The following is a 21,305-nucleotide window of genomic DNA, read 5'->3' on the forward strand; positions in this document are numbered from 1 at the left end:
AGAGGCAGATGTCTCATACCAGGGTTTTAAACATCCAGAGGGTACTTTAAAAGGAGAGGGAAAAGGCACAAGAAAGCTAACACACTAACACCACAATGGAAGAATGTCTGTGGAAGCAACTGAGATCTTCTCAACAGCCTCTCCCAATGGTCTTTAACCTTTTCAGCTCTAGGTTCTACTTTCAATCCCAAAGTGCACCATTTATTTATTTGTTGTTTATGCCCATTTTTCTTCTCTTCTCTTTAGGGCAACAATGTGCAAAGAAGTGCAGGGTATCTCTATTTTTCATAATTGTATAGAAGTTTTTTTTTTTTTTCCAGGTGCAGTTGGTTGAATAGCAGCGAAAAAGCCACGTGTCCCAACTAGGGTTACCATGTGCCAGGCGGTGGTGGGCAAACCCCCGCCAATCCACCTGGCTGGCTGACTGCCAACCAGCTGAGGGTCAGTGGGCAATGTGTCACTTTCAAGTTTTCACCCGGAAGCGCTGAATCGCAAGGGGCCGTTTACCACTTAAACTTCGAGTTTGAGTGTTAAAGGCCCCTTGCAATGCAGCACTTCCGGGTGTAAACCAGAAGTGCTATGATCGCGGCCGAGAGCAACACCCCCCACTAGTCCCAACCTATGTTTTCCTACACAACAATGAGAGAGGTGCTCTGTCTCAGGTGGGTTACCCTTTCCTCCCTTTTCCAGCATTTTTAATAACATTCACCATCTTGCCCTTACAATTACCACCATCACCACGAGGCCAATATTTAAACATTGTGGTGCGATGTTTGTTACTGTGCCCATAATCTACATGAGTTAAATGATTCCACCCTTCTTCGCTTGCCAGGAAGTTGGCTAAAATTTAGGTATAAAATGTTATCATAAACAAGAAACGTGAATTCTGAATTGTTTGGTCTGCATATTTGGCTTCTGAAAGGAAAAAAGGTCTTACATTTCAAAATACAGTCTAGAACCAGCTGTTTAAAAAGGCAACAAAAAAGGTACAAGAATCTCTCGCCACCTTTTTCTATCTCATTGAAAAAAGAACTGATCCGTGGTTATTTCTGTTTGCATTTTAATCCAATTCACGGTATTTGCATGTGTCTCAACCCGCTTGCATGAGTAGTATTGCAAAGTAGAACTGCTCTTGGGGAATACCTCCTTTGAAATGGCAAAAATAAAATCTAACTGCCATGGCACTTTTAAATTTTGTTATTAAAAACCGTTACCTTTTGAACGTGCAGCTCGACATCTTGCTGAGTGCAGCCTCCAATTTTTTGTGGCACTTTCCTCACAACACCTTCAATGTCCACAATGCTCTCTTTGTTAATACTGTCAATAAAAAATAGTCCTTTTGATAATCTCAGCGCAATGGGAAGTATTCATCTGTAATCTGAAGGACCATGAAGACGGCCGTAAAGCTCTGGTTTTTAATTTAAACGCTGAACCACCACAAAAGAATGGAGCATAATGTCAAAGGTATTTAGAATACATCATTAAGGAGGGCTAAAGAGGTCTTTTCTAAATAATTTCTCAGCTATAATAAATTAACCCAGGGTGGAAGCCTGAAAAGAGGGAACTGCAAAGAGATTTCTTCAGTATTACCGAGTCAGTTATTACCTCATCAGTCTGGGAAATGTTAAATAAGAAGTAATGCTCTATGTGCCAGTGAGAAAGGCCACTGGGCTATTATATAATCAAGTGTGTTTTTAAGCAACAGTTTTTAAAGCCAGGTGCAGATAAAGCCTAGACAAGGGGTGAATCTGAAGTTGTATGTTTTGGCCGTTCTGTTAGCTCAGGAATGGAAAAGCATTAAGGAAAAATACGTGATGTACACATTGAGTTTGAAAAAACTTATTTGTCATGTGATTATCTTCAGGATGTGTGCAGGTACCTTCTCTCAAGGCAAAAGAAGGTCAGAACCCCCATCTTAAAAAGAAATGAAGAAAAGGTACACTAGTATGGGAAGGGCCTGTTGTCATTTCCGTCTTCTCAGAGCTTCTCTCAATGATTTTTTGGCATGTCATTTCTAAGGCACTTTTCAATGTACAGAAGACATTTTACAGTTCATTCCACCTTCCCTCCCAGTTATCCAGCAAAGTAGGTTCAGATCAGGAGTCAGCTTTAGCCCACCTCCCCTGGTGAGCTTCATGGTTGAGCAAGGATTTGACACTGGGTTTTCCGCATCCAAAGTCAAACCCCTATGCACTCCATCAGTAGATTTCTCTGGTTCTCAACCCAGATTTTTCACACACCTCAAATGACTGATATTAATGTGAGGGATATTTGTTTTCCCCTAGTTGCCATCAGTCTACACATTACCATACAGGTAAGAAGCAGTAACATTCTTCAAAATTCTTGTCAACAGAGAGTAAATTACCTCCTGCTTAGTGTTGGTCAGCTTGAGGAAAAGACTTTAAATGTCAACTGCATTCACAAATATCAAATGTACGTTATGATAGGCACAATGCAGCCTATCCATCTGAATTTTATTTTTTAAGATGTGCTCAAAGCAGCTTGCAAATCATAAAATGCAACCGCTTAATAAGACATTGCAAACAAAAGAAAGCTGAAACAAAATATCCTGACATTCTTGGTTCAAATACTTAGGAAAATATTTTATTCCTCAACACCACCAAGGAGATAACTGGTAGATCTTAGAAGCATGTCAATCTTATTTGACAGTGGTAGGATAGAACAATATGGATAAATCTGTTGTGTTACCAATATAGGTAAGACACAGGCTATGACAGTCTATCAATCAAGACTATCACCCTGAAGCAGGCCTAGAAGTTACCTAAGAAATTTACCTTATCACTAGCTGAATGTGTTCCTATCTCATTACATCTGTAAGATGGCAGATGGTATCGCCAGCCAAAGCTTTCTCAAAGGACAGCCCTGTATAGATGATATTATAGTGGAAGGATAGTTGTAATTATCCTTCTTCTTCCAGAAAGGAAAACCGACAGCAGTCATTAACACATTTGCGACTACTATTTTGTGCTGTGCCTATTTTAGGTGAATGTGGGTTGTGAGCTGCTTTGAGCCTCCTTATATGGAGGGAAAAGAGGGATATAAGTATTTTAATTAATAAATAAGTAGAGTTTATTCAGTGACGAGGGTGAGCCTAGGGGAAAAAACAGACTGCAAAGCAGACTCAGCAAGGAAGTCAAGGTCCGATTAATACCAGGCTACCTGTGAATTATACTCAAATAGTAGATTAAAGAATGAACATGCTCCCATAAGTCTGCTAAGCAATGATGAAGAACTTGAAAAACACCACAACCTTCCTGCCTTAAAAGATAACATTGCAATCAGTGGCATTTCAGCAAAAAACGAACAATACATTTGAATCAGGGTTCTCTGTCTCATCATTAAATCACCCCATGTAAATTTAAGGTTGCTATGAAGGCTCTTAAAAAAAATACTGTCATTTCTTGACCTGCCAGGTTTTCTTGAAACTGCTCTGTAGATTTTTTTCAAAGCACAACTTATTTTAATACCACAAAAAAGGCTGTCAAAGTAAAAGAGAACATGGTCAACTCTTCCATTATTTTTTGACTAATTCACAAGTCTTTTCTGCACCCACTCATTCCTCCATTTTATAACAGTGAGACTGGTTGTAGGTGGCACACTGAAAAATATCAGATATAGCCATTTTGTAACATTCATGCAGGTGTCTCAGCTTCCAAAGGTGCCTTTTTCATAGAGCTGTATTTTTTGAGCTTGGCAGTTTCCAAGATCAGGTTCAAACACTCTTCAAACACTTCAGAGAAAATTAAAGAAAAATCTTGTCATGGCAAAGTGCCATCTTTGCCCTCCTTCCTATCCCATTTGTACCACCTGCTATCCTAGGACTAATCTCAGGCAGAAAATCTTTGGGGATGAAAGTTTTTATGGAAGATGTACAGATCTAAGCACTGTATTCATAGATGGAAGAAGAGGAGAGAGAGAGATGAAGTTTTGTTTTGCCTGCTGGTGGAAAGAAAGAGAAGAAGAGTCGGTTTTTATATGCCAACTTTCTCTACCACTTAAGGAAGAAACAAACCGGCTTACAATCACCTTCCCTTCCTCTCCCCACTACAGACACCCAGTTAGGTAGGTGAGGCTGAGAGAGTTGACTAGCCCAAGGTTACCCAACTAGCTTCATGTGGAGGAGTGGGGAATCAAACCCAGTTCTCCAGATCAGAGTCCACCGCTCCAAACCACCACTCTTAACCACTATACCACGCTGGCTCCCTTACTGAACAACATGTGGGGCATTAATGATCTAGTACTTTTGAGAGAACAGAAAATAGCATTGATAGAATGGTTATAATTCTGAACAAGAGTATGGTTTAAAATTGGTTAAACCACAGGAAGCAGGGAGTAGAAATCATCTGAGAGTTCCCATGATTGAGCAGGATGAGAAGTGGGGTCCCACAAGGTTTGGTATTGGAACCAGTGCTAATTTATTCAATGAAGTTGATGGGCAATAGGTACAGGACAGATACAAGAAAATGCTTCTTTACTCAATGAGTCATTAAATTGTGGAATACACTGCCAGTGGAGGTAAGTGATGGCCACAAGCATGGGTGGCTTTAAAAGGGGGCTTAGACAGATTCTTGGAGGATAGGTTCATCAATGGCTAGAAGCCATGGTTAGTAAAGGGAACCTCCATACTTAGAAGCAGTAAACCTCTGAAACCCAGTGTGAGAAGACAACATAAGGGAAGGTCTTCACCTATGTGCCCTGTTTATTGGCCTGCCAGGGCAACAGGATGCTGGACTAGATGGACAACTGGTCTGATCCAGGAGGGCTTTTCTTATGTTCTTAAGGAGAATTAACAAGCCAAGATGAGGAGACTATATGCCAGAGGAGAAGGTCTTATTATACAGGATATAGCTGTTTATAAACACTCTGAAGACAACTACCACAAGGTGTTTCTAACCACAGGTGGTATAAAATTCTGCTTCTGTAGCACAATAGTTTGCTGACTTTCACAGAGCTACACAGAACTATGAATGGCATTTTAGGATGAAACAGGTACCACCGTTTGAATCAGAAACACATTCCTTCCACAAGATGTTTGATATTCACCCAAAATCTGAGAACTCCAAGGATCTGTTTTGCTATTAACACACAAAATCCCTTTATGTGTATTATTACACAAAAAGGGATTTTGTGTGGGAAGAAGTGTGACATTTGCATACTTGGTTATCCCCCATGATGATCTACAGGAGTTTCACATGACACTCCTGTACAAAAATAAAATCTGAGTTGGGGCTGCCGCTCAGTGCACATCCTTCACATACAGACCCCACATACTGAGTTGGAGGCTATAATGGTCAGGTTTGGTACAAGGCAGTGATATCTGTTCAGTCCCTCACTTCATGACTGCCTTTGATATTCCACTCCACCTACAAACAGAGCTTCCTGCTTCCTGTTTTTATTTTTTCCTAGCTATCATGCAACTGGACTGCCAAAAAAACAACAGTGGGTTCTAGATCAAATCAAGCTTGAACTGACCCTAGAACTAAAATGACTAAAGTGAGGCTATCATAGTTTGGTCACATTATGAAGGCAAGAGTCACTGGAAAAGACAATTATGAAGGCAAGAGTCACTGGAAAAGACAATCATGATAGGAAAAGTTGAGGGCAACAGGAAAAGAGGAAGACCCAACCAGAGATGGATTGACTCAATAAAGGAAGCCACAGCCCTCAATTTGCAAGATCTGAGCAAGGCTGTTAAAGGCAGGATGTTTTGGAGGGCATTGATTGATAGGGTAGCCATGAATCAGACATCATGCAACTGTAGAGCCAGCATAGTGTAGTGGTAAAGAATGGCAGGTTCGATTCTCCACTCCTCCACATGAAACTGGCTGGGTGACCTTGGGCCAGTCACAGTTTTCTCAGAACTCTCTTAGCCCACACAGAGGCAGGCAACGGCATGCCACCTCCAAACATCTCTAGCCTTGAAAGTCCCATCAGGAGTTGCCATAAATCAGCTGTGACTTGAAAGCACTTTCCACCACGTCATCCAACTGTAGATGCGTACTTTTAAAACATAAAGTCGCCCTTAAAAGATGAGGGGTACGGGAAGAGTAAGATACTACTGGAATTAAAACCTGAGCCTCAACCCAAGTTCAGGACAAAGGGACTCAGGAAACACGGTATTGCAAGTCCCCTCCCCAGGGCCAGATTTAGGTTTGATGAGGCCCTAAACTATTGAAGGTAATGGGGCCCTTTATATGTCCAGCTGTCCTTTGTCAACAACAAATTGCCGCTGTTTTTTGTGTTGAATATATGCTATATGGTAATTTATGGACCTAATAGGTATCTAAAGCCATTTGCACATAACATGTATTTTATCAAAGTAATTGTTGAACAGAAATACAATTAACACTGCTGCTGCTTGTAGGTTTTATTTTATTTGTTTTTTATCTTATATTTTGGAAATGTACATCGTTTTTTTTTCCTTTAAATTTTTTGGGGGCCCCCAAGAAAGTGGGGCCCTAAGCTATAGCTTGTTTAGCTTATACGTAAATCCGGCACTGCCCCTCCCCCAATTAGTTTAAATAGTGCACCCCTACACTTTGCACTCACAACAGCGGAAATGCATATCATGTTCATATTCTGTAAGCCAACAGTTCAGTTACTGATTGCTAAACACTCAATTCACACTCTGCTATTTGAGTATTAGTCAGGACTTTCTGTTTTAACCACACATCTACAGCCTCGGCTACATCAGTACAAAAACACTGACCGCCAATTTCATATCGCAAGATCAACCCCACAGGCACGGTCTGGCAGTGAATCACTGTCATTCAAGTCCCTTGACTGAGACCTCGATTCCAAAAAGCTTATGAAGCTATTTCCATTAGCCCTCATCCAAACGATTTTCACATTTTTTAAAAAGTCAACTAGGACATCACTGGGCCACCTGATTCAACGGAAAATTCTGTTCATTTGCGTTGGCTTCCTATTTGCTTCGTGAAATTTGGCACTGGCTGAGATGGTAGGGGCCAGACAAGTGGGCCGTGTGTGGTATGTAATGCAGGTGTTCAGTTTTTGGCATGAAATGCAGCAATGGATTAAATTTTACTTCCTCCTCCGCTATACACAGTTTTCTTTAATCATTCCACTCTGCACTGTATTCTCTCCTTACAAGTGCTTTCTAAGTATATTTCTTTCTGGGTTCAGTGAGTTTCTTCAGTGCCAAAGAGACTAATACTTCAAACCCTGGGATTCAGTTGTCACAATGCTAAGCTGTGATCTGTCACTACCTAAACTAGTTAGAGCAGTTCCTCAGTGGAACAGGCTTCCTCGGGAGGTGGTAAGCTCTCCTTCCCTGGAGGTTTTTAAGAAGAGGTTAGATGGCCATCTGTCAGCAATGCTGATTCTGTAACCTTAGACAGATGATGAGAGGGAGGTAGTTCTTCTGGTCACTAGGGGTGTGGAGTGGGGAGGTAGTTGTGAATTTCCTGCATTGTGCAGGGGGTTGGACTTGATGGCCCTGGTGGTCCCTTCCAACTCTGATTCTATGAAACCAAACATTGGGCTCTTCTGCCATATGTTCATCCCTCATGCACTGAGATTTCATCCTCTTACTACTTTTGCAAACCAAACCCCAGCACAAGAACTATGGTTTCAGCTTCTCCTTCAAGCCAAAGCCAATGCTTGATTGTAGTTAGAAACTCTGGTTTTCTTACTGATTTTTTAGCTTACTGATCTGATGGCACTGGTAACAATCGCCATTTATCGTTGAAGTTAGTGTGGGGTGGTTCCGACAGTGCATGAACCCAAAGCTCAACAGCACCAAACCCCCTGGCCCACATTAGTCGTGGCATTTCAGCTCTTATTGCCAAACAATTTCATACCAGAGATGAAAAGATCCAAACATACAGCTTTTAAAATACATTGTCATTCGTCAAAAATACTAACACGGACTATTTTTAAGTCTCCTGAAAATTACCAACACACGCAGAAGTACTAGAAAATCCTTAATATAACCACATTACCACAGGGGTAGACAATTCAAGTTGGAGGACCACATTTAAACCTCAATAAATGAAATTAACCTTTATCTGTCCTAACAATGCTTTTCAACCCATCCTGTCTTTAACTCTCCACCCCCTAATATGCAACTCTGCCCGCTGTGAAACTCTTAGTTCTTCCTCTTTTTCTCCCTGTGTGTGCTCTGTCTTTTCCCCATCTCATGCACACGCGCTTGCTGTCTCCCCTCTGCATGGCACTGCAAGTGTCCACATCTGTCTCTGCACCATTGCGGATCTGTCCTCGCCAGGACACCCTCTTGCTTTGCATTCCACCGTTTCTCCCTTCTGTCTCTTTTTCCACTGCCCTTCCTTCCCTTGTTTCTCTCTCTCTCTCTCTCTCTCTCTCTCTCTCTCTCTCTCTCTCTCTCTCCTCTCTCTTCCTAGTTTGGGGCAGGGATGTGGCACTTCTGCCGCACTTGGGAAGGCCTTTGATGTTCCCTGCAAAATGACTGGAAACCGCCGTAAACAACAGCTACTTGGAATTCCACTGTGGGGCTGCATGTTGCCACAGAGAAGGCCATAATCAGCCTGTAAGCCTCGTGTTGGTTGTGCAGGCCTTCATGACGTCAGTTTCAATATTGTGTTATACTTTCAAGTGATTCAGATCAGTCCCGCTGACCATCAACGCACATTAACCAACCTCATCATGAAAATATTCTTTATATTCTCACTAAGTACCTTCCATCTTTCAGCCAGATGAACCCAAGGGTTCCCACTGTTGTTAGCATGGGCTGCCTTCATCCTTCTCCCTACTCAAGGAAATTAACAGCTGCTCTAAAAGAATACTGTGATTGAGGTTCCCTGTGTATTAATTATGATAAAAAATATTTTGGGCACAGGCCCATTACTCATATCTGGCATCTCTAATGACATAAGCTGGAACAAGTCAAGTCATACTGCTCTTCAAGTATCTACTTCACCAACTGAAGCTTTTGGACAACTCATCTTGAGGCCAGCCAGATGAATTTTCAACTTCCTTCAGCTTAAATATAGGCAAAAGAGAATAAGAACCAGAATTCCAGTGTGTTTTAAATCTGCAGGAATACAAAATGTGCCTTCAATTTATTTACATTGTTTAATAATATTAAAAAAAATGAGCAAGGGTTTTTCTAAAACTAGAAACTCAAAACTGCTATTGGACACCTTCGGCCATGTTAACAAATAGAGATCAATACTTTAGCACTTCTAATGAAAGTTTCAGATGAGTCTGTTAGATTACTGGCTCAAATGGAAGTTAAACCCACAGACTAATTAACCTACCACGTGTTACGTTAAACACGTAAAAAATGCTGAAGCAGCTTCACAGCCAAACATCAAACCAAATAGTAATTGATTGAGATAATCTGTTTAGAATATTTTCTTGCCTGTCAATCTGATGCTGCCTAAAATGGTTTATTGGAGCCGGGAAAATTTAAACTGAGAAGTACTTTTTACATTACTCAGGCTTCAACAAGTGCCATCAGAGATGGTTGAGTAAAGGTATTACAAGGCACATTATAATTTATTATTCTGTTTATGGGGTGAATGGTGATAGTGGTTTGTCACTATATAGAACCACAAAGTTGGAAGGGGCCATACAGACCATCTAGTCCAACCCCTCGCTTAATGCAGGATAAGCCTAGAGCATCCCTGAAAAGTGTTTGGCCAGCTTCTGCTTAAAGACTGCCAGTGAGGGGGAACTTACGTCCTCCCTCGGTAGCTGATTCCACTGCTGAACAACTCTTACTGTAAATCCCCCCCCCCAATATTCAGCCGGTACATTTCCTTCCACAATTTAAACCCATTATTGCAAGTCCTATCCTCTGCTGCCAACAGGAACAGCTCCCTGCCCTCCTCTAAGTGATAGCCCTTCAAATACTTAAAGAGAGCAATCATGTGCCCCCTCAACCTCCTCTTCTCCTTCTCTTATGTCCCGATGCACAATAATAAAAGGTTTAATAGCTATGGATATCTCCTTTATCTCCTGTTCTATCATTCAAAAGCCTGAATATTTACTAGGCAATCCAAAGACATCTCACATTGTATAGTAGCCAATCATGGTTTGGTAGGTATCAAGTATTGCTGATTTAAAACAAAAAACGCATGCAGCTAGTTATAAGTTTGACAACAGATATTGGTAATTGTAGGATGGCGCTGGAAGTGTGCTTTATTATAAAGCTATTATTTTATGTGTAGGAATACTGACCCAGGGCCCAGGGCCCAGGCAAACTGAATTACAACTAGTAAAATTTCTTTAGAACAGTTTATCCATTACCAACTGCTCTGGAAAAGGAACAAAAGGCTACTTTAAAAAACCCCAAAAGCAACGAATTGCTGCTAAATGAACATGTCAACACCCTCCAACTACTTGAGAGAGGTCCCTACTGCCTTCAGTATTGAGATACACCTGAAAATCCTTATGTACTTTTCCCCAGAACTGGCTCAATATCTTATTTGCTGTAACTCAGCAGAAGGGCTAACAAAGAGAGCAATCGATTGATGTCACCTCTTAGAAAGGTTACACTAAGCCTTGAACATTTTAACTGCCTCACATTTAGTAGAGGGAAAAATCAGCTGTGTATAGCATGGTTGATGGTCACCAACACAAACTCAGCTTGACTGACAGGAACTTGAAGCTCTGGAGAAGCCTTCTGTTAAAACGGACAGACACAGCAGTTGAGAAACGGGCTTAAAAAATTTCAGCCTATTATTCTCAGCAAGTATCTTATTGATTGAGTCAGCTAATTTCACCATTTGCCACCCCGTGTTTGTGTACAGGCCATGACCAAAGAACATAAAGAACATAAAGTGATCTGCCTGCACGCAAATCTGACCAGTAGCATTATTTTAGCACCAGAAGCCCAACTACTTTAGATATCAGATAGACCACATGGACTCCTGTGATATGAAAGTCAGAAGTGCAAATGGATCCAGGGGAACTGAACGAAACTAGCAAGAGTCCAGTAGCACCTTAAAGACTAACAAAAATATTTTCTGGCAGGGTATGAGCTTTCGTGAGCCACAGCTCACTTCTTCAGATACTCACTTCTTCAGAAAGCTCATACCCTGCCAGAAAATATTTTTGTTAGTCTTTAAGGTGCTACGGGACTCTTGCTCTTTGCTACTACTGCAGACAGACTAACACGGCTACCCACTCTGAAAGAAACGAAACCATCTCCAGGCACATAAATATCTACAAAGCAAATCACTTGAAACTGTGAAGTCCACAATATTTTACACTTTCACAGCATGGAGAATGCACTGTTTTGGGTGGTTTTTTTTGCTGCCATCACAGCTGACTTCTGGTGACCCACTGGGGTTTTCAAGGCAAGAGACGTTCAGAGGTGGTCTGCTATTGCCTGCCTCTGTGTCATAAACCTGGTATTCCTTGGCAGTCTCCCATCCCAATATTAGCCACGGTCAGGGCCGACTGTGTGTGACTGGCCCAAGGTCACCCAGCAAGCTTCCATGACGCGAGTGGGGATTTGGATCTGGGAAACCTAGTCCAACATCTTAACCACTACACCATGCTGGCTCTCACTAGAATGCACTGTAGTGTTGGGTAATTATATAGTATTTTGATATGGAAACTTGCTATTGAGCATAAAGCATGTATTAAAACATATGGGCAATGCAAGAGATGAACTGCCAATATATTCAAGCAATAGCTTGTACCCTCCCCCCAAAACGTCATGAACTTATTTTAATACTCTGGACTGAACCCCCTTCTTCACTGGGTACCCTCTTGATTGATACATTGATCATCCTGAACTTTTCCATATGCAACCACTGGCATGGGCTGCACTCTACCTTGAAGTCCCTTCAGCGATTAAATTTGCCTGTTAAATTTTTGTGTGTGTGCGGGGGGTGGGGCAACATGGCCATCGGGCACTACAGTCATTTCTGACTGACTGCAACCCCTTACAGTTAGGAGGGTCCCCGGAAGGCCGGGAGACTCGGGAAGATCGGGATTGATAATCTGATCTTCCCCCCATCGGACTGGGACCCAAAAGTGCTGGGCACCGGACCGGAGAGCCAGGCTCCAGCTGAAGCTGTTAGCGGGCTGGGATCACCCGAGCCAGCCGAGTCCCTGCCATCTTGTCTTTTTTTCTTTCCCCCCTTATTTTCCCTCTTCCCCTTGTTCCTTTACCTTAAGATCCGTGTTCAATAGGACTTCCCCTCAGCTCTTTCGTGTGTGCAATGAGAACATTTCTTGAAGTGTAGCAAAAACATATCCACACAATATTTTCACATGGAAGCTGAAGAATTTTCAGTTTAACACATTAACTGCACATCAATCCTGGCCTCACAAAAGTTACGTCAGTTTTTTTGTTATGTGCCAACACTAAAAAGAGGAACTACTCTTTCTTCCACTGTGGGAACTTTTACAAAAAAAAGTGGCAAGAGTTGGTGTGACCTCAGGTGCTCTTAGGTTCTTTCCACACACCACAGATGTGTTTTTCATATAACCAGATGTTCATAATTGTTCTTGGATGTATTCCATTAAAAAGCCCCCAAACTATTCCAGGGGTCTCCCATATGGGGGCATTTTGGGCTGCCAGCAGAAAAAGAGGTGAGAAAGTTGTACTCCATGAATAGAAATCCTTTCATCTGTGGGCATTTCAAGTGAAATCCAAGCCAAAGCCTTACTGAGTACGCGCAAGTACAAACACACAAGTAGAGAAGCTGTCAGGATTATGGTCGCAGACAGCAGAAGCTACTCAGAGGCTTGGGAATAAAAGCCATTTAAGTAAGTTACTTTCAGGTCAATAGGTACACATTCATTTCATAAGGATTTGCCGATTTGTTTTAAGCACCCACTTTTGTACATAGATTTAGAGCACATAAAGGAAGTTAATAGGCAGATTTCTTCCCTTTCAAAAAAGTAGTACATTTAGTTGTTTGGCCATAAACTGCAGCAATGTATCAAGCTATTAGTGTAGCACAAAATCCCCAGAGAATAATTTTGCTGAAGTTAACCAGATCCAGACCTGGTAACTGTCTGGGACTGGATGGCCTTAGAACCACTATCTGCCAAGAAGAAAGGCAGGATTTAACAGGGAGAAATACTGAATACAGAACAAAACTGCATAATACACCAGATACCGTGTTTCCCCGAAAATAAGACATACCCATAAAATAAGCCGTAGCAGCATTTCTAAGCATTTGCTTAATATAAGCCATACCCCGAAAATAAGGCACCCCGGGGCTGGTGTGGAGAAGACCAGGAGGAGCCCAGCTGAGCAGATGCAGTCTCCCGCGGCTGCTACAAAGGCCCGGCAACCAGCGCGCCCGGGGCTGGGGTGGAAAAGACCAGGAGGAGCCCAGCTCAGCAGAGGCGGTCTCCTGCAGCCGCTTCAAAGGCTCTGCAACCAGCTTGCCCGGGCCTCTGGGGGCGGGGAAGACAGGAGGAGCCCAGCTGAGCAGATGCAGTCTCCCGCGGCCACTTCAAAGGCCCGGCAACCAGCGCGCCTGGGCCTCTGGGGGCGGGACCAGAAGGGGGTGGTAAGGGGAGAACGGGAGCCGAGAGGAAGGACAGTTCTGATTCCCTCGGAATAAGACATCCCCTGAAAATAAGCCATAGTGTGTCTTCTTGAGGAAAAATAAATATAAGACAGTGTCTTATTTTCGGGGAAACACGGTAGTTATTTTAGTTAGAAGAAGAAGAGTTGGGTCTTATATGCCGACTTTCTCTACCACTTAAGGAAGAATCAAACCGGCTTACAATCATCTTCCCTTCCCCTCCCCACAACAGACACCCTGTGAGGTAGGTGGGGCTGAGAGATTTCACTAGCCCAAGGTCACCCAGCTGGCTTTGTGTGTAGGAGTGGGGAAACCAACCTGGTTCACCAGATTAGCGCCCCCGCTCATGAAGAAGACTTCATTTATACCTTGCCTTGGTCACCAATGGGGACCCAAAGCAGCTTACATCATTCTCTGGTCCATTTTATCTTCACAACAATCTTGTGAGGTCGGTTAGGCTGAGAGAGTGTGACTGGCCCAAGGTCACCCAGTGAGCTTCCATGGCATGACTGTGTCCCAACTATTCAGATAATGACATAAGTCAATACTTTTGATGTCACTTTGCAAGGCCTACAGCTGTTTCATCTACATGTTGAGTTAAATATAGAAAGTAGACTCTAACCCATGTTAGCAACTGTGGGAAGGAAAAAGGAAGTAATGGTTCTAATATTGAAAACAAGAACTATCATCTTGGTATTTATTGAAAATTACTGTAAGTTTTTGTTTTCACCAGTGTGAAAGTCCCCTACAAAGTATGCATGGTGTTAAGTAGAGTACATTTTGCATGGGGGGTGGGACATAACTGAGAAATGGTTAGCCAGCCAAACAAATTGCCTATGGTGCTTGTGTAAGAGAGACAGAGATGACAAGTTAATAATTAGAAGCAAAATACACCGCTTTGTTAGAAAAGACCCCAGAACAGAGACTGGAACAGGAGATACAATAGTAGATTTGTGGTATACAGAAGATGACAAAAGTTGAAAAGAGAAGCTGAAGCCATTAGAAAGGTCAGCCAAGGACTCACAACACAGTAGAAGCCAAAGAACTAAGGACACCAAGTAGAGCAAACTGAAGAGAAAACGCCACCTTTTCTCCAATTAAGTTGTCTGAGAGCTACAGCAAAACTAGACCTTGAAGCTGTTAAAAGAACAAACTGAGCAATTTACACCAACTTTAAAACCTGTAAATGCCATTCTATAGAAATTGTCTGAGCATTGAATGCTACTGCATTGGGAGCTGCTTCCCAGAATCCTGAATTTATGACAGCAGAAGAAATATTTGGGAGGACCTGAATGTTTCTAACGAGAACGATGCATCTCTTCCGTCTTCATATCGCCATGCTCACACTTGCAATGTTCATCTAGACCAGGACTTAGAATACAGGTGGGCTCTCCTGGCATGAAGGCTGTTCTAGAGACAGAACAACAGTATTCAAGCGCGTAACACTGAACACACTCTTGCCATGGAGGGGCACCCACATTTAAAATCTGGAAATACTAAAAAATTGATAAATATTCATGAATGCCACCTTGTCGCACAGGGCATCCAAGGAATCAAGTTAATCAGGACTGAAATTCAATTGGGAATATTTAAAAAGTACAATAAGTAGCCCAGTAACCTCACTGATTTAACCTTAACAATAGGAAGAAAGCATAACTATAAATAGTTCCAACATGGATAAAACAAATTTGAAACACTTTAGGAGCAGAAACAGAAGGGGGAGTGACAAAAAGAATGTGGGCAACCATGCCGATCAACAGCAACCCTTGACAGACAATTTTGGCTTATTCTCCAAACAGTGGTGGGAAGTGCCTTCAAGCTACAGCTAATCTGTGGTGACTCCCCAAGGTTTTCAAGGCAAGAGATGAGCAGAGGTTGTTTGTCATTGCCTGCCTCTGTGTAGCAATCGTGGACTTCCTTGGTGGTGATCCTGCTTAGCTTCCGATATCTACTGAGATCGGGTTAGCCTGGGCCATCCAGGTCAGGGCATTTTCCAAATATCTGCTGATAAAAATGGCTCATATCGGATCCAGTTTAAGACTATACTCTGGATGTTGTGTAAGTGCAATATGTCCCCGTGGAACCATCTGGTTGCAATTGCTTCGATGACTTCCAGTTATTGCAGGCTGATGGGGACAGAAGCATGGACAACAGTCTGCTAGTTGGATCCTTGCCTTTGACATCAATCAAAGAGCATGTGACCAGGTGGTTCTAGGAGATGGCAAATACCTAATAGTGACAGGGAGTGGTTCCAGCCATCTTGAAGGAGATGATACTAAAGTCATTCTGGAGGAAACCCTCCTTGGACCCAGATGACTGTAGTAACTAACAACTGTTCTCTAAACTCTGATTTGGGGGCAAGTAACTTAAGCAGATGGAGGCAGTACAATTTCAGGCATTATTGGAAAGCACTAGTTATCTGGATCTATTTCAATATGGCTTCTGGCTTGGGTTCATTGCAACTGTCTTGATTACCCAAACCTGTACTGAAAGAGAGACAGAGGGAGTTAATTCTTCTGGGTCTCAGAGGCTTCCATGATATTCTTTCAGTCCGCATGATGGACTGAGGTAAGGAGACATTGCATTCCAGTGGTCCCCGCCCCCTTTTACATGAAACCACTGGGTAAAGTCTGAGTAATGTGTTACCAGAATATGTGAAAATCTACTCTTCCCTTGTCTCTGACAACTCAATCAAAATAAGATTGGGGTTTTGTTGGTAGACAATTCCATAGTTCCGGGTGATACTGAGTCTACCTTCAATGAGATTCTCTCCTTTTAAAAGTGAAAATTGTTTGGAGTCCTTTAATTGGTACTGAATACAACAGTAAAATTACTGACTAAGCAAGCAGCTTTGAACACGTTCTTGCTAAAACAAAAGCAAAAGTTGGAGGAAGAAACAAAAAACACAAAACACTTTTTAGTGGCAGTAAGACTAAGGTCTTACTGATAGGAAGAAAACAGATTCCTTTGAAATGTGGTGTTGGAGGAGAGTGTTACGGATTCCGTGGACTGCCAAAAAAACAAATCAATGGGTTATAGATCAAATCAAGCCTGAACTGACCCTAGAAGCTAAAATGACTAAACTGTGGCTATCGTATTTTGGTCACGTCATGAGACGACAAGAGTCACTGGAAAAGACAGTCATACTAGGAAAAGTTGAGGGCAGCAGGAAAAGAGGAAGACCCAACAAGAGATGGATTGACTCAATAAAGGAAGCCACAGCCTTCAATTTGCAAGATCTGAGCAAGGCTGTCAAAGATAGGACATTTTGGAGGACTTTCATTCATAGGGTCGCCATGAGTCGGAAGCGACTTGACGGCACTTAACACACACACAAGACTAAGGACAAATTATGTTTTTACCAATTTTCAGTCCAAGAAAAAAAAAAGAATTACAATACTGATTTTCTAAAATATTTTTTTGCATTTACATCAGTCAGAACATTACACAATGAAGACCCAATATTTAAGAAAAAATAGTTGAGCTTTTACCCACCCACCCCCCGCAAGCCCGTGCAACAAAATCATGTCTCCAAGTTCAGGCTGCCAACCTTTTTGCTAGCCAGCCTGAAAGTAAATGGAAGCGGTCTGCAGACAGAATGAATTTCAAGCCTGTGTTCCATTTGATCTTTTGTAAGTATCAGGCATTCAGCACTGTAGTGAAGTGACAATTTAAATAACTACATTTTAAAAACAAACACGGCATTATGTTGATGTGTGAAAATGGCCTCGGCCCCCTGGGAGCAAGGGTTCCCACCATTGTTTACTGTGACAACAGGATATAATTGCTTACTTACTTGGCAACAAACTTTACCATCTGTTTACTTGCATGGTCCCCCACAGCCACCAGAGCTTGGACGTTGAACTGCTGCTGACGTAGAACTAAGAAACACTGTTTCCCTGAAAAGAAAGAGGAAGGAACAATGCAGGTGCAGTCGGGGCAAATTACTTGGGGCGCTTTCTGAATGAACACAAAAATAAGTTGATTTTTTTTTTTGTGATCGAAGCCTGCACTTAAAACAATCACACAGCAAAGAACACAGATGGGCACGTGCAACCTTTAAAACATCCTTTAAAAACTAATTTCAGATTTACTGGCATGTGCAGCAAGCTGAGAAAAAGAATGGAAACCAAGAGGCTTTGTATAAATTGTCCACTATAAAGTTGCACCGGTGGCAGCTAATACGAAAAACAAAAAGTCACGTGGATGGCTCCGTGCAACAAGAACTTACTCCATTTATTCCCCACCCCTCAATTTCTTCTAAATAAATAAATGTATATGTTGCTGGTGGTTATCTTATGTAGTGATTTTATAAGGCTGTTTATTTTTGGTCGTTTTGAGTTCTATTAGAATTAGGCAAACCATTTTACACAAACGACATGCGAACCAAGCAGTGCAGATCTGACCCAGTTACTGTGGGCCGATCAGACATTACACAGCCCAGGCAGCAGAAGCAAAAAGGACTCTCACATCTGGAATGCTTTAATCACTACATAGGCTACCTAGGAGACTTTTCAGAATGTGGGTCTGTGAATAATATCTGTAGGTTACATCTTTATGAACAGAGGAGGGCATAACTCTCCTATCAGCTACTGGCATTTATTTTCTAGGCCGCCTCTTCAGAGTCCTGCTCTAGACAGCTTCCAAGCAAAATCCACAGTATAAACACAAGCAGCATTAAAATGCTGATAAACCCCCTTATTAAAAGCCCAGGTAAAAGAAGTGCCTGAGCCTGGCACCTAAAAGAAAGTAAAGTAGGCGCCAGGCAAGCCTCAACGCCAAAGGCAAGGTGCCACCACAGAAAATGCCCTGCCTGTAGTCACCACCTGCCTCGCCTCTTTAGGAGGGGGTCAAAGAGAGCAGGACTTGAGAGGCAGATCTTAACTGGCAGGCTGGAGAGTGTGAGAAGGAGATAGTCCTTCAGGTACCCTGGCCCCGAGCCATTTAGGGCCTTAAAGCTACAAACCAGCACTTTGAGTTATGCCCAGAAATAGATGGGCACGTAGATAATTTAATATAATATCTAAATATTGCACACTGATTCTTCCCAAGCTATTCATGGGGGTCCCCCATCTGAAGGTATTTGGAGCTGTTGCACGAAAGGGGAATTGGTGAAAACGGCACCCCCTTCTTGAACTTGTGGAAATTCTAGGTGGGACCCCAGCCCAAGTATCATGCTGCTTAAAGAAAAGCTGTAGATTAACCCTTTAAATTCCCTACTCAATTACACCTCTTCTACAAACAGTAACTGATTCAGTTCGGTTCTGGTTTTTATGACAAAGTACTTTCTACACAAGTAATAAAGCACTTCAAGACTGTGGGAAGAACTTAGTAAAGTTATAAATACAGGCTTCTATAAAAACAAACAATAACCCCTGTCAATTATTATTATTAACCAAATTTTTATCCGGCTTTTCTGCCCTTAAAGGAACACCAAGATAATTCACAGTGGGTAGCCATGTTAGTCTGTTTGCAGTAGTCAAAAAGGGCAAGAGTCCAGTAGCACCTTAAAGACTAACAAAAATATTTTCTGGTAGGGTATGAGCTTTCGTGAAAATATTTTTGTTAGTCTTTAAGGTGCTACAGGACTCTTGCCCTTTTTGACTACAAGGAACACCAAGGTGGTTAACAATTTAAAAGATAAATAATAAATTATAAAACCATTAAATAAACAACTTTAAAAAGAGTTAAGTGGAGTTAAAATACATTCAAAACATAAAATATTGGTTAGGAAGGAGGGGTCACAGAGGGAATGCCAAATGAAACACAAAAGGCTTCACCTACTGGTGGAAAACAGCAAGAAAAGGGGACAGACTAATCTCCCTAGGAAGAGAGTTCCAGAGCTTTGGTGCCATGATCGAGAAGACCCTCTCCTGGGTTTCCACCTGCCTAATCTCAGAAGGTGGGGGCACCTGAAGCAGGGCCTCTGAAGATGACCGTAACATCAGGCAGGTTCATAAGGGACTAGGCAGTCCTTTAGGTATGTTGGTCCCAAACCATATATGGCTTTGAAGGTCAAGACCTGCACCTTGAATTGTGCCTGGAAACAAACATTCCACAATGTTGTGAGACAAGTTCATCAAACAAGTTTGGAACTTGATTTTCTACTCAAAGTTGACAAGGCTATTTATTCAAGTATGGTCTTCATTTTAATTCTTGATGACTCCCCCGTCACTTTGTCTTCTCAGCAGCTCACAAGTGGCCTGCATCATTTCATAGACAGGGTACAGATACAATTTTACAGTTCATATCTTACAAAAAAAAAAAAAAACCCTGAAAAAATACCAATAGAGTTTTGTACCTTTCAAAACACAAAAATGTATGTATTAAGAAGTAATGATTAAATCTAAGCCACAAGACATCTTGATTGGAAATGTATGTTACGTTGAATGTCCAAAATTTCATTTATTAACAATTAATCTCAATGCTGACAATCCCAAATGTATTTCATGAATTCTGAAACTTAGATAATAACCTCATTTTTCAGATATTCACAAATGAATGCTGACAATCATATTCATATGACGGTCTTTCATGTATCTGACGTTGGAGATTCACAAAGCTTGTTAATTTGAATTTCAATTTTACTTATATGTATAAAGTGTTCTTCACTTGCAGCTTCCTAACCCAGACTGCAACAAGATGAAGCTGAAATTAAATACTAATTGAATCAGCCAAAGGATTTAGTTAATGTCCTTTTTCTCCCTAACTGCATAGCCCCCACCCCCCATACTAAAGTAGTACAGTCAAGTGCATTAAAGGGAAAATGTTTTGGAGACTGAGCAGAGTTTCTCAAGTTACTGTTATATCATTTTATTCCAAGGATATTTTTTAAATGTTCCAGAGAAAACCAGTATGCCTGTGAGGCGGGTAAAGTTCAAATCAACAGAACAGCTGTCAGTCTTTGATGTCACCTGAAGAGGTCAAAACCTGCTTAAGTTTGTGTACTGGAAATTGATCTCCCAGAGAACTTGGATATCCACAGTGAAGAAAAATGACTGACAGGTGGCTCTGTGTGAATGAGTCGAACCACAGAGCTCAAAGCTCAGAGAACAGTTTTCTTTGAGGCCACTGTAAAAGCAATTCCATTTTTAAAAAAAAAGAATGAGCTGAAATATTTAGTTCATGTCAACATGAAAGCACGATTCGTTCCAGCGTTTTCTGTTTCCTTTTGAACACATAACGCAATGCAAGTTAGCCATATTCTTATTATCCCACTGGAATAAAGAAATTCTAGAATGTCTGATGACTGACACTTCTGCATGGCTTCAATTTTATTTCTACATGGTACTTTAAAGGCATTTAAATTGTATAATACTCATGAAAAGCGATAGAGATAGATAGAGAGAGAGGGGGGGGATTACACAACTTGCAAATAGTTTATTACAGATGCCTTGCATTAGCGACAAAAGGTTCTTATATTTTGTCTAGCTTAAATACCTTTCCAGAAGAATCAAAATAATTTTTAAAAAGATTCGAACTGGAATGCCTAACTATAAATGAGTATGCTTACAAAACAAACTAATATTCTGTGTCACCTATCTGTGGGGAAGCCTACTCCCAACGAGTGTCCATGGCTGACACTTGAAGTGGCATGCTGGGGGAATCTCCCCTTGAGTAAACTTCCCAAACAACACCATTTCAAGAAGCAGAGGGCACTTATCCATGAGCAGATCTGCTGCTCAGAAATGTTCACACACTCGATACCCACTCTTCAGTCCATCTTCTTGCCAAGGACAGTTCTAGCCTACCATGTTAAACTAGCCACTGGATCATTTCCCA

General features: G+C 41.7%; 1 protein-coding gene across 1 annotated transcript in view; it reads right to left on the bottom strand.

Moving 5' to 3' along the window:
* The window catches only part of DARS1 (aspartyl-tRNA synthetase 1), a 67,196-nt gene that overhangs the window by 32,191 nt on the left and 13,700 nt on the right, over positions 1-21,305 (bottom strand). Inside the window, exons 4-5 of the mRNA XM_056861103.1 lie at positions 17,320-17,422; positions 1,215-1,317 (exon numbers count right to left, since the gene is read on the bottom strand). Of these exons, the coding sequence (XP_056717081.1) occupies positions 1,215-1,317; positions 17,320-17,422 (206 nt within the window). The remainder of the gene's footprint in view (positions 1-1,214; positions 1,318-17,319; positions 17,423-21,305) is intronic.

This window comes from Euleptes europaea, chromosome 15 (genome assembly GCF_029931775.1).
Source record: "Euleptes europaea isolate rEulEur1 chromosome 15, rEulEur1.hap1, whole genome shotgun sequence".
Lineage (NCBI taxonomy): Eukaryota > Metazoa > Chordata > Lepidosauria > Squamata > Sphaerodactylidae > Euleptes > Euleptes europaea.